At 34.3% G+C, this 13830-nt stretch overlaps 1 protein-coding gene across 1 annotated transcript; it reads right to left on the reverse strand.

The window, feature by feature from the left end:
• Nucleotides 1-10549: 10549 nt before the first annotated feature.
• LOC18042949 (disease resistance protein At4g27190) lies at nt 10550-12499 on the reverse strand. Its single transcript, XM_006432948.2, has one exon. It carries the CDS (start codon nt 12497-12499, stop codon nt 10550-10552), a length of 1950 nt encoding a protein of 649 aa, XP_006433011.2.
• Between the last annotated feature and the right edge of the window lie 1331 nt (nt 12500-13830).

The raw sequence follows: 13830 nt of genomic DNA on the forward strand, positions 1-13830 counted from the left end.
TGAGAAATGGAGACTTATACAATGCTTTTATAACGGTTTAACCATGTCGAATCGTCATATGGTAGAGTCTATGAATGGTGGGAGATTTTTGAACCTACATGAAGGGGCTGCATGGGATTTCTTTAATTCACTTTTTGAGAATTCTCAACAGTGGGATTTTTCAAACCAAAGGGAAAAATCATCTCAAGTTTCTAGAAAGGGGTTATATGAAGTTAAGGATGATTTTGATGTGAAATCCACTCTAGTTACACTTTCTAGAAAAGTAGATGCCTTAGCTCTGAACCAATCAATGAATCATCGTCCTAGTGTAGCTAATGAGGTTTGTGCTATTTGTTCTAACTTGTCTCATACAACACAGAATTGTCCATCATTACCAGCCTATCCAGAGGCTTATTCTGAGCAGGTTCATGCCTTACAATCGTATGAAAAATCCTTCAATAGTCCATATTCATCCACATATAATCCTAATTGGAGGAATCACCCGAATGTTTCTTGGAAACAAAATCAACCTTTGTCAAACCAAGGAGGGCAACAATTTAACATGCCCAATCAACAATTTGTCCTTCCTAACCAAGTATATCATCCTGCCCAACAACCTATGTCTCAATTTGTTGCACCCCAACAAAGAAAACCTTCTTTAGAGGATACACTTCAAAGTTTCATTCAGTCAACCCAACAAGCTTTTCAGTCAAACACTCAAGCTATTCTAAAGCTTGAACAACAATTGGGTCAATTAGCGACTACTGTAGCGGAGAGAGAAAAAGAAAAATTTCCAAGTCAACTAGTTCCTAATCCCAAAGGAGTGCACGAAGTTGGATCGAGTTCAAGTCATCAGCATGAACAAGCAAAATCTGTTATGACCTTGAGAAGAGGAAAATTATTTGACAACAAGGTGGAGGTTCAAACAAGAAAGACATCTGAGCATACTTCTTCAGATCCAGTTCCATTACAAGACTCATCACCAAATGATCCTGAAGAGAGTGGTCCGCCAACTTACATTCCCAAGGCTCCCTTTCCTCAAAGGTTAACAAAGGTAAAGAAAGGGACTTCAACAGGTGAGATTATGGAAATCTTCAAACAGGTAAGTATAAACATCCCTTTACTCGATGTTATTAAGCAAGTTCCTTCCTATGCCAAGTTTTTGAAAGATTTATGCACTAAAAAGAGAAATTTACATGTCACTAAAAAGGCGTTTTTAACTGAACAAACTAGCAATTTACTTCAATGTAAAATGCCACCAAAATTTAAGGATCCTGGTTCTCCTACTATCTCATGTGTTATAGGGGACCAATGTTTTGATAAAGCATTATTGGATTTGGGTGCTAGTGTTAATCTCTTGCCTTATTCTGTTTACATGCAGCTTGGACTAGGTGAGTTAAAATCAACTCCTATTATTTTACAACTTGCTGATAGATCAATGAAAATACCTCGTGGTATTATAGAGGATGTGTTGATACAGATCGATAAATTTTATTATCCTGTTGATTTTATCGTTATTGATACTCAGCATGTACATGATCCTAAGAAACACACTCCAGTTATTCTAGGTCGTCCTTTCTTAGCTACAGCTAATGCTCTTATTAATTGCAGGAATGGAAACATGCAGCTATCTTTTGGTAATATGACCATGGAATTGAATATTTTTAATGTTACCAAGCAGCCACAAGAAGAAGATGAATTTGTTGAAGCGAATATGATAGAGGAATTAGTAGAAGATTCATTCATTTCTAACCATAATGATGATCCATTAGAGGCATGTCTAACTCATTCTGATTTATCTTTTAATGATGACAGTGCAATTGCAGAAGTCAGCGCTTTACTTGATGCACCTCTAATTACGGACACAACTAAATGGAAGACAAAGTCAGAACTACTGCCTCATTCTGAGAAGAAAATTGGCCCACCTGCGGAGGCACCACCAAAATTAGAACTCAAAGCACTGCCCGACACTCTGAAATATGCATTCTTGGGAGAATCTGACACTCTACCAGTTATTATTTCTTCTTCCCTCGATCTTGAGCAAAAAGGTAAGTTGTTAGGCATTCTAAAAGAGTATAAGAAGGCAATAGGATGGACCATCGCTGATATTAAAGGTATTAATCCAGTAGATTGCATGCATCGTATTCATCTTGAAGAAAATGCTAAACCTATTAGGGAGATGCAACGTAGGCTAAATCCTAACATGAAAGAAGTGGTAAGAGCTGAAGTAATCAAATTATTAGATGCAGGAATTATTTATCCTATTTCAGATAGCTCTTGGGTTAGCCCTGTGCAAGTTGTTCCTAAGAAATCTGGTGTTACAGTAGTTACTAATGCTAATAATGAATTAATTCACACTAGAGTAACTACAGGTTGGCGTGTTTGCATTGATTATAGAAAATTGAATTCATTCACAAGAAAAGATCATTTTCCTCTTACATTTATTGATCAAATGCTTGATAGACTTGCAGGTCATGATTTTTATTGTTTTCTAGATGGATATTCAGGTTATAATCAGATCCCTATAGCTCCAGAGGACCAGGAGAAAACTACTTTTACTTGTCCATTTGGAACTTTTGCATATAGGAGAATGCCATTTGGTTTATGCAATGCACCTGCTACTTTTCAAAGATGCATGCTTAGCATTTTTTCTGATATGGTTGAGAGATTTCTTGAAGTATTCATGGATGATTTTTCTGTTTATGGAGATTCTTTTGATGAGTGTTTGCAGCATCTAACATTAGTTTTGCAGAGATGTAAAGAAAAGAACTTAGTTCTAAATTAGGAAAAGTGTCACTTCATGGTAAAACAAGGTATTGTCCTTGGTCATATAATTTCCAGCAAAGGTATAGAAGTCGACAAAGCTAAGGTGGATTTAATTTCTAATCTTCCACATCCCAAATCTGTAAAAGAAGTAAGATCTTTCCTTGGACATACTGGTTTTTATAGAAGATTCATTAAAGCTTTTAGCAAAATTTCTAGACCCTTATGCAATTTACTTGTTAAGAATGCACATTTTATCTTTGATGAATCTTGTCTTGATGCCTTTGCAAAGCTTAAGAAATTGTTGACTTCGTCACCTATTATTCAGCCACCTAATTGGGATTTGCCTTTTGAAATTATATGTAATGCATCTGATTATGCTGTAGGAGCAGTTTTAGGACAAAGATTAGATCGTGTGCCTTATGTGATTTATTATGCTAGTATGAAACTCAATGATGCACAGTTGAACTATTCAACTACAGAAAAGAAATGCTAGCTGTGGTATTTGCACTTGATAAATTCAGATCTTATCTTATAGGTTGTAAAGTGATTATTTTTACTGATCATGCTGCTTTAAAATATTTGTTTACTAAGAAAGATGCCAAGGCAAGATTGATTCATTGGGTGTTGCTTTTACAAGAATTTGACATTGAATTTAGAGATAAAAAAGGTTCTGAAAATGTTGTGGCGGATCATTTATCTCGCCTTGATCTTAAATTTATTCCAGAATCTTTACCTTTGAATGAGTCTTTCCCAGATGAGCAACTTATGAGTGTAAATGTTGTACCATGGTTTGCTGATATAGTTAATTACCTTGCTACAGGTCAAATCCCAGAGCACTGGACTAAGCAAGATAGAACAAAGTTCTTATCTAAAGTGAAGGACTTCTTTTAGGATGATCCCTATTTATTTAAATATTGTGCTGATCAGATTATTAGGCGATGTGTTCCCGATAATGAAATTCAAAGTGTTATCTCATTTTGCCATGAACAAGCTTGTGGAGGCCACTTTAGTGCTAAAAAGACAGCAACAAAAATTTTACAGTGTGGTTTTTATTGGCCTACTCTTTTTCATGACGCTTATATTTTCTGTTCTTTGTGTGATAGGTGCCAACGTATGGGTAGCATTTCAAAGAGGAACATGATGCCACTCAATCCTATTCTTGTGGTTGAGATCTTCGATGTATGGGGCATTGATTTCATGGGACCTTTCCCTCCATCTTTTGGTTATCAGTATATATTGGTTGCAGTGGACTATATGCCGAAGTGGGTTGAAGCTATTCCATGCAAAACCAATGATCATAGGGTTGTAGTGAAATTCTTGAAGAGTAATATTCTATCTCGTTTTGGTTTCCCTAGAACAATCATTAGTGATAGTGGTACCCATTTTTGCAATAAACCTTTCAAAACTCTTTTGGACAAATATTCCATTACACATAAGGTTGCCACCCCATACCATCCTCAAACCAGTGGCCAAGTAGAGATTTCTAATAGAGAGATCTAGCAGATTCTAGAGAAAACAGTTAGGCCAGATAGAAAGGATTGGTCTTTGAGACTTGATGATGCATTGTGGGCATATAGGACTGCTTTTAAAACACCAATTGGGATGTCACCTTATCGACTTGTGTATGGAAAAGCATGTCATCTGCCAGTAGAGTTGGAGCATTGTGCATATTGGGCTATCAAGAAATTCAATTTTGACATGCAGCAGGCTGGTTCCAAGAGAAGATTACAACTAGCAGAACTTGAAGAGATCAGGAATGATGCATATGAGAATGCCAAGATTTATAAACAGCGAATGAAAGTCTTTCATGACAAACACATTTTGAGAAAAGCCTTTACACCAGGTCAGAAAGTACTTTTATATAATTCCCGATTGCATCTCTTTCCAGGTAAGTTACGTTCTCGATGGTCTGGTCCTTTTATAGTTCGTACTGTCTTCCCTTATAGAGCAATTGAGATTGAAAACCCTAAAAATGGTGATTTATTTAAGGTCAATGGGCAAAGATTAAAACCATTTTTAGAGTTAAGAACACCAGAAGTTGAGGAGATACTTTTAGATGATCCTGTTTATCAGGATTAATTAAGTCCATCTTTGTACTCTTGTTTTATTTTAATAGTAGGTTTTCTTTTCTTTGTTTGTTTTTCTTTTCTAGTATTTTTTTTTCTAATGTTTTCTTTTTAGTTGTCATTTTTTAAGCTTTCACAGCCCATCCAAGTGTGTTCTCTCCAACTTTCTTTTTATTATTTATGTTATTATTATTTTTTTTTCTTTCATTTGTTTGCATGCATATCTTTTGTTTGTGAAACATTGAGGACAATGTTCCAAATTAGTTTGGAGGTGGGAATAGTGTGTGCTTTGTTTGTTAAAAAAAAAAACCAAAAAAAAATGAAAATGAAAATTTTCAAAAAAATTGTGTTGTTTTTTTGTTTTTATGTGAAAAGCCAATGATAAAAATTTGATTGACAATGAATATGGTTTTTAGAAAGGGTTAAATATTGTCTTAGTTTATACTTGATTCTTGTGTTAGTTCCTCTTGATTGAGATTCTTTAAATCATGAGCACTAATATCAATTCTTTCATAATTTTGACTTGAAATTTGAGATTGACGTAGCCTGAGTTGAGAATTTTAGATAGAGTAAATGACTGTTTGTCTTAATTCTTATCTCCACAATACAAAATAGTATAGACAGGCGCCAAAGTCAGAAATAGCTACCTATAACCCTTAAGAGTGAAGCTATCCTTGAGTAATTTGGGCCTATGTACCACAAGTATGTAGAGGATAATCTACCATGAGAAGAAGGCTACCTTAAGGGGTAGAGTGAAAGCTCCTGACTATGGTTAAAAAAAAAAAAAGAGAAAAAGAAAAGAAAAAAAAATCAAATCAAGTGCATGTGCTGAAAAAAAAAATCAAAAGAAAATGCACATAAAAGCCTGTGAGAGGAAAAAATTGGAGATCAAGATGATAAGATTAGTTTGACCTACTCTGTTCTTTGTTTGAGGCGAAGGCTGTTGATGTTAAGGAATGGATTTGATTGAATTGATTTCACACACACACTACAAGAATCGAAAGAGAGATGGGATTGATTATTGAATTAAAGTTAGAACTTTGCCAATATTTGAAATTTTTTTTGAGCTATATAATTTTTGCAATCTTTGAGGCTATTTTCATGTTTTATTTAAAGTTTTTCGTTCTTTTAATTTAATTTAATTTATTTATTTTTTAAATGATGTTTGTGGGTATCATCACTGAAGCCCTCATGAGACTATAACTCGTCCACTAGGGCCGCCTAGGGGTTTAAAGGCTTGTTGCATACGCTAAATGCAATCGCGATTACCTGCGAAAGTGGTTTAGTTAGGATTTACTTTTTGTTTCGTTGTTTTTATTTTTTATTTTTAGTTTTAGTTTTGCTCGAGGACCAGCAAAATCTAAGTTTGGGGGTATTTGATGAGCATAATTTATATACATATTTTACCCTTTATTATATATTTGCTAGTTATTTTTGTTTCTTATTTTTAATTAATTGTATTGTTTTATTGAATAGGGAATTAATTGGAGATTATGGATAAAAAGTGCATAAAGAATAACAAGTTTGGGAAAGAATCAATCAAAGCCGTGACACAATTAAGAGTTTATAGCATGTGAAGCCAAGAGTAATTTGCACTAAAAAAGAATTTCAATTTTTCAAGTGACCTGGGCGTGCATAGCATTGTAATGAATGGAAAGCAACTTAAAGGGGCCCACACTTGGCTTTTACAATTGAAAAAATGAATCCTAGTGCAAGCTTAATTGGTGAGCACGTGAGTGAGAGCAAAGAAATTAAAAGGCCAAGCCTTTTGACTTAAGGAAATAACAAGGTCGGTGGGGCCCATTTTAAAGAGTAATATGAAAGCAAGCTTTTGGCTTTTGGAGAGAGGGAGCCGCCAGAGGAGGAAAACGCGAGACAGAGAAGAAAATCTGCAGTAGTTCGACTTTCATGGCTGCATTTATTTCTTTTGTTGCTCACAATTCAAGTATGTTTAACTAATTTTCTTATACTGAGGTTAAGGATGAAACCCTATTCAATGAAATAATTATCTCTTTTTATTTAATTAATTCCCTATATATGTTCTTTGATGATTATGGTTTTTATTTCACATGATTAATTGGATGTTATTAAAATCTTTTCATCAATTCTGTCATGCATTATTGATTGTTAGAATTAATATTCGATTAATTCTATGCTTGGATCTATAAAGTTTATACATGATTATCTTTGATTTTATGTCTTTCATTAAATTGTTTACATAGAGTGCTTAGGAAAACTTTGACTCTTTGTGGTGGATTCTGAAACCTTAGTAATTTGTCTTATTGATTTCTCATTTGCTTTAATTGTTTTCTTAGTTTAATTAGTTTAATTTCTCTTAAAACTCAATTTGCTCAACTAGGTTAGAATTAATATTAATTTTAGATTTAAATTAGACTTTTCAATTTATAACAATCCCTGTGGGATCGACCTCGTTATCACTATTCTATTTCTAGATTCGTGCGCTTGCGAGTATATTAAAATTTTCACAACAATGGTGGTAAGAGTGATTTATATTCGAAGAAAACGCCGCCACCACTCCGAAGTATGCATTCCCGGGTATAAACATCTAGTTCTCGAAGATTCTCACGAGCATCCGAGTGATCAACCGCAGGAAGACAAAACAAGGGGTCACTTGATCGAATCCTTCCCCAGAAATGATCTTTCAGCAAACGCGTACAATCGCATATCTCTAGGTGTTGGGAGCTGCTCAAAACTTCTGATCACAGAAGCCGAATTCCAAAAGCTTAACACTCCAAAAACGCAGCATTTGGGCTCTGGTTTTGAATTTTGATTCATCAACAACAAAAACCATTCCAACCTTTTCTTGAAAATCCAAAACCATTCCAAGTTTAAAAATAACATAAACAATATCTCTTTGATTCATGAAATATAGTTATAAGAATACAAGAGTTTATAATATTAAATTGAAGTGGCAATCAACAAAATTTGAAGCCAATAGAACGCTAAAACAATAAAGTTGTTACAGTTTGACAAAATAAAAAAATGTACAAATTAAACAAACCGATAAAAAAAAAAAAAAAAAAAAAAACCTTTGTAGACATAAAATTTCTTTGCCTCAAAAAATTTTGAACTTCTTTCACGCCGTCTCCTGTAAAAGTAACAACCAAATAGTTTTATTAAAAAAAAATGTTACAAAATTGAAACGAAGCATCTAAGTTTTATGAATGCTACCAAATGACTTCATAATCAAATGACTAACTGAATGCAAGATTTGAGTCAAATAATTAAATAGTCTGTATACCCAAAACATAATCTCACAACATGAAAAGCCATCATCAAATGGTGATTGGTTGGCATAAATAAAAAATATTTAGTCACCACAAAAATCAGAATCTCCCGAGTAGAACCTACCTGTTATCACTGTATTCTGCAGCTTCCTCCTCATCTCAACTTCGGTGGAGTAGCCATCATTAGCTCTGACGAGTGAGGACTATTACCTGCAGCTATTGTATCATCGTCCTCTTCAACCAGTATGTCTCGAGAATCGTTACGGCCTTCTCACGGATCCCAAGATGCATGGATTAGTTGATGTATTTATTTTAAAGAAATTTAATAAAATAGAAGAGAATGAATTTGAACTTAATTACCACTAGCTAATACAGAATATTTATCCAATAAATTTTAACCTTTTAGAAAATAATGACTTTTTGTTCGTAAAAAATTATCCAAGTCGTGAAGGCAATGGAAATATAACTTTAAGCTCTATAAGAATTGAAAAATTGATTATAAAATTCTTGCACGTACCTTTTCAACCAAGCTCTATAAGAATTTAGGACATCTAGATATCCATAGCTTTCTCAAGGATGGAATTTAATAATTTGTACATCTCCTGTGCAGAAGCTTGTGAGCTTTTTAAGATCATACATCTTTAAATATTGTAATTGAGGAAACATTACAATATTATTATTCCGTTTTTCTTGGTCCACGATTATTATCTCTTCCAAGGCAGGGCATCCCCATATCTCAAGGTGCTGGAGTCGAACAAAGATGTTATTGCTAACTATAGAAGATGAAAATAGACATCTTAAATTCCTACACTTGTATAGGGTCAAGTGTATTAAATTCTGAACACCACAAGATAGGGCTGAAACTTGGTTTTGCCAAATCCTCTCAACATTTATTGAACGCAACTCCAATTTCTCCAACTTTGGTAACGCAACCTACTCGATCAAAATAATAACTTCTTGTTAACTACAGTAATAATCATTTCTGCAGATGGACAAATCAATAAACTTATTAATCTCTTTCTCATGTATAGTTCTCTGAGTCTTTCATACAACAGTACTAATCAAGTTTCCAAATATTCGTTGCTAATTTACATATATTCTAAGGACACGTATAAAGAAAATAACAAGCTATAGATGTGAATCAATAATTATTTGTCAAATTATTTTTTTATTTTGTAATTACAACATACTAAGTATTTCCTAGTAGATGCTTTATTATTATTATCACTAATTCAAATCGTGTCTACAGTACCTTTTCTTTCCTCTGAGAATGTATTTGCTACATGCTACAACACTTGTGGCATGAAAAATTTAGAATAATATATAATTATTAATTACTCTTGCATATTTCTAACAAACAAGAATAACAAAGAACAAAAATACAAAAATCATAGAGAATTAATAAGCTACAAAAATACAAAAATCATAGAGAATTAATAAGCTATTGGGTTAATAATAACCGACCTTCTCAATAAAAAGTGTATTAGCAATACTGATATTGTCCTCCAAAATGATTTCGTTTGACCGAATATCATATGACGACTTCTCCTGTCTCTATTGACATTGAAGCCATCTTGAGTTTAGCGTATAAACTTAATTATGAATGATCGAAATGCATATTGACATGAGATATTCAAATATTATTACAATTTAGTTTAGCATTAGATCTAAATCTAAAATGTTAGATTTGATAATCAAGAATTCTTTTTTAAAAAAAATTAATTGAGTTAATTTGAACAAAATATGAAAAATTAAATAAATAGTGAATATTCTCTAAATATGATCATTATAAGAGTGCTGAAAATATAGGATGATTAATTTCACATTTTTTATATGAATATTGCGAATTTTATTGAAAGTAAAGGGAAGAAGAATAATATTACGAAGCATAATGCTCATACAATAAGAAGCTATTATGTTAGTTTTTACGGTGGTGTGACACCGAAGCTAAAAGATTAAAATATTAATTAAATTGCAAACATTAAAGATTTCTCCTAAATTGATTATATAAATATGAAACCTGACGACTTTTCAAAGTTAACTTTGATACTCTAGAAATTTCTGGTTTTAGTCTAACTTATAAATTAACGTTATGATAAGAGAATAGTTTGCTAGTAATTAAAGGCTAAGGATTAATCTTGATTAGTGGAGTTAAAAATGATGGACATTAATTTATAACTTTTATAAATATGCAGGTCTTATGATATTTGTATACGATTTAATGCTCGGAAAAATATTTAAAACTTGAAGGTTAGATTAATTAAGCGAGTAAATAATGACCAAAAAGCTTTAATTCGAGCTTCTTTATTAGAGGTTTAATTTACGTCATCCAAATCTGACATCAATAAGATTTTTTGTCGTTGGAGGACACTAAAAAGTGAGCAAACTAGACTTTTGATTTTAACCAATTTTGATCACCGAAAATAAAAAATAGTATTATTTTTTTGTTTTTTGTAATGTGTTATTTGTATTTGTAAATTTTCATATTGATCATACCTCTGATTCTTCCGGATTGAGGGCGAGGTGGGAACCGCAGATATAGAGATGCTTGAGTTGTGAAGAACCCTGCAGTTTGACTAATTCATTAACAAAATTCTGGACATCTTGCTCTTGCAGTCCCTCTAATCCAAGGTGTTCAATTCCCTGTAGCTGCACGATCAGCACATCCTTCAAGCAAACCTTGGTATTCAGCTCGATTCTGAAATCTCTACTGTAAATGTCGTACTTCCGATTCCAGAAATATCCGATAGGTATTCTGTACCTTTCCAGCTTCTCGAAGAACAAGCCTCTTGGGAGACTGTTGACATCTTTGATGTGTAAATCCAAAGAGGTCAAATTATGCAAATGCTTCAACTCCAGAAGGCTAGCGTTCTTGACCCCACCTACTTCCACCTCCCATTTATAAAAGCTAGTACCTATATACAGTTCTTCCAAATGGGATAAATTTGACAAAATATTTGGTGGCATAACTTCTAGTTCGTCACAACCTCTCAAATCAAGCAACTTTAGCCAAGTCAATTGACCTACTTCTACTGGCAAGTGGCTAAAACCACAACCTCTTAAGCAAAGGATTTCTAGTTTCTTCAAGTCTCCTACAACACTTAAACCCAGCAAGTTGCAGTTACACAAACTCAGTGTTCGAAGGTTTGAGAGGAGACCAAGTGATGAAGGCAGTGGCAGTAGATTCATGTAAGTCAAGTTTACAACTCTGACCTGTATCATCCTCTCGAAAAAGTTGTTTGGAATTGTTAATGATGACGATTCCTGATGATCAGCACGTACAGAAAAAAGTTTTAGCTGAGGATATTCCTGTTGTACTCCATTAGGAAGCACATTAGTCTTGATGTCACGTAAGACGATTGAAGTGTAAAGTTTTACTGCACTTTCGTCTGACCATTCCTTGCAACCGTCAAACAGCTCACCTGTCGCCGTAAACACATTTTTTTCTGCAGATGCAATTGATATTGCAACATCACGAACAACATCATGCATAGAAAGGCCTTCGTCTAGCAACATACAAGAAGCTTTGAGTTTGTAGACCAACGTACTAATTCGATCTCGTGCTTCTTCCATCTTACTGATACCTTGATATAAACCCAATCCCACACCGTATCTTAACAATTCATCAATGGATTCCACATAAGCATATCCTATTAGCAAAAAGAGGTTCTTGACCTCCTCCCCTTCTAATTTGTTGTAGCTCAACTCTATAGCTTTATATGCTGCTGGCTGTATATCTTTGAAGTTCGTTGAGGATGGCCTTCTTAGTTGTTTCAACGCATCCTTCCATTCAAATATACTCGCGCCCCTTAATGCCCTTGCTACAGTCACAATGGAAACAGGCAAACCTGCACATTCCTTCGCCACATCCCTTGTAACGCATTTCAATTCACTACCTTCAACATAATCGCCTGCCATCATCTTGAATAGACTCCAAGCTTCTTCTTCTTCTAAAGCACCAACTACGAAATTTTGTTGAGAATCCATCTTCCTTGACAACACCTCTAGACTTCTTGCCGTCAACAGTACTTTACATCCCTTGTCACCATCTCCGTGGGGAATTCCCACCACCTGCAAATCGAGATATTCCCAAATATTATCTAAGATGACAAGGATCCTCTTCTCTTTCTTCAGTCGGCTAAAAAGACGTCTTGCCCTTCCCGATTCGCTCTCCTCACGAAATGTTAGACCTAATTTATCTGCGATTTCTCCTTGAATCTTTCTTATGTCTGGGCTCTGGGACACCTCGGAAAAAACCACAAGATCAAAGAGCTTGTCATTTTTGGCTTTTCTTGCAACTTCTTTCGCCAGCATCGTCTTTCCAATGCCGCCCATTCCACAAATCCCGAGCATGCTGTTATCGGGATTTCTTAATGCACCAAGAATATCATTCAGAGTGGACATTCTTGATTCAAAGTCCTCGTAGCCTTTGTTAGACATAAGCAATGTATCCTCAGGAATGATTGTTGGGGAAAAATCAGGTTTTTAAATTTTTATAAAACCTTTTGAAGATCGCTCTCATATAATATATAAGAATTCGTATTCTAGAAATCGTACCTTGTAAATCTGAGTTTGCTTTTTCCGCTGAAGTGATTTAGGCTCCTAGATCACGATCCGCCACCACCACTCCTGTTAGATCACGATCCGTCACCACCACGCTTGTTAGATCACGAACTGTCTCCAATGATCTTCCAGGTTATGACTCAGGTTCGATCTGCACTTGACGTGTGGGCGCCTTTATCACTACCAAAGCAACTAGCACGAGAAAATTTTTCTCTCAACAATAGAGAGAAAAATCTTATTCTCCGATTTGTATAAAGTGGCTTCCTCCTTTTTTCTTTTGGGAAAAATAAGCCTTTTATATCACCTTTTAGTGAAAACCCTAGGCTCCAAATAATACCCTAAATAAAACTCACGTTATTTTCTTTTTCAATAGGGGACCCACCTTGTAAAATAACATAAGGCCCCTTATACAAAAGCTAATTAAATGGAGCCTCCCACTAAATGATATATTTAGGCTTTTGACCCAAATAGCTAGTTATCTTACTTATTAGTCCAGTAGTGGTGCAGTCAATTAAATGAGCTAACCCGGGGATCATTTGGGAACATACAATAGTGGCTACAATAATTAGGCCTGTAATTAAACTAGCCCAATTATTTAATTCCAAATCTACTCCACTAAAAGATTGGAACTGACTTCCATAATTGTATGCTCGAATAATAATTCGTCCCAAGCCACATTGATTTCTTTACTGCACAATCCTTTGTACCACATCGTTAATTAAATTGATATCTCAACTGTCCAATCAATTTAATAACATCTTATTCCTTGATCCTTACTGGTTTTCTCTAATGATCATTTTCAACACACTAAATATGTTGATACACTCTGGCCAGAGAATTTTATGATCAAGTACCGAAAACCTATCAAGAGATGTGTTGTACAAATTCTATATTGTTAATCCATAACTCCAATACTCATAATTGCTCCCACCAAGATACCGGGTAATCTTGACCACAAGGATGTGTCGTGCCCATTGGTAACTCAAATGAAATAACAATCACAATCATGAAATCATAATTAACTCAAGATTAAGATTACAGTAAAATCAACGCCTATGAGATTTAATAAGTCTGACAGTTATTACAAAGTTAATTAAATCTCATATGTGATCCTGTTCAATGTAGTCGTACTACATCAATAAATTCATACATGATTAAGACAAATCATTCAATGAATTTATTACAGTCTATACCTAAATAAAGTGCCC

Source organism: Citrus clementina, unplaced genomic scaffold, assembly GCF_000493195.1.
Source record: "Citrus clementina cultivar Clemenules unplaced genomic scaffold, Citrus_clementina_v1.0 scaffold_5, whole genome shotgun sequence".
Taxonomy (NCBI): domain Eukaryota; kingdom Viridiplantae; phylum Streptophyta; class Magnoliopsida; order Sapindales; family Rutaceae; genus Citrus; species Citrus x clementina.

What these genes read in the sequence shown, in the direction of transcription:
- LOC18042949 (XM_006432948.2), bottom strand. Translation starts at nt 12,499, where the DNA reads ATGTCTAACAAAGGCTACGAGGACTTTGAATCAAGAATGTCCACTCTG.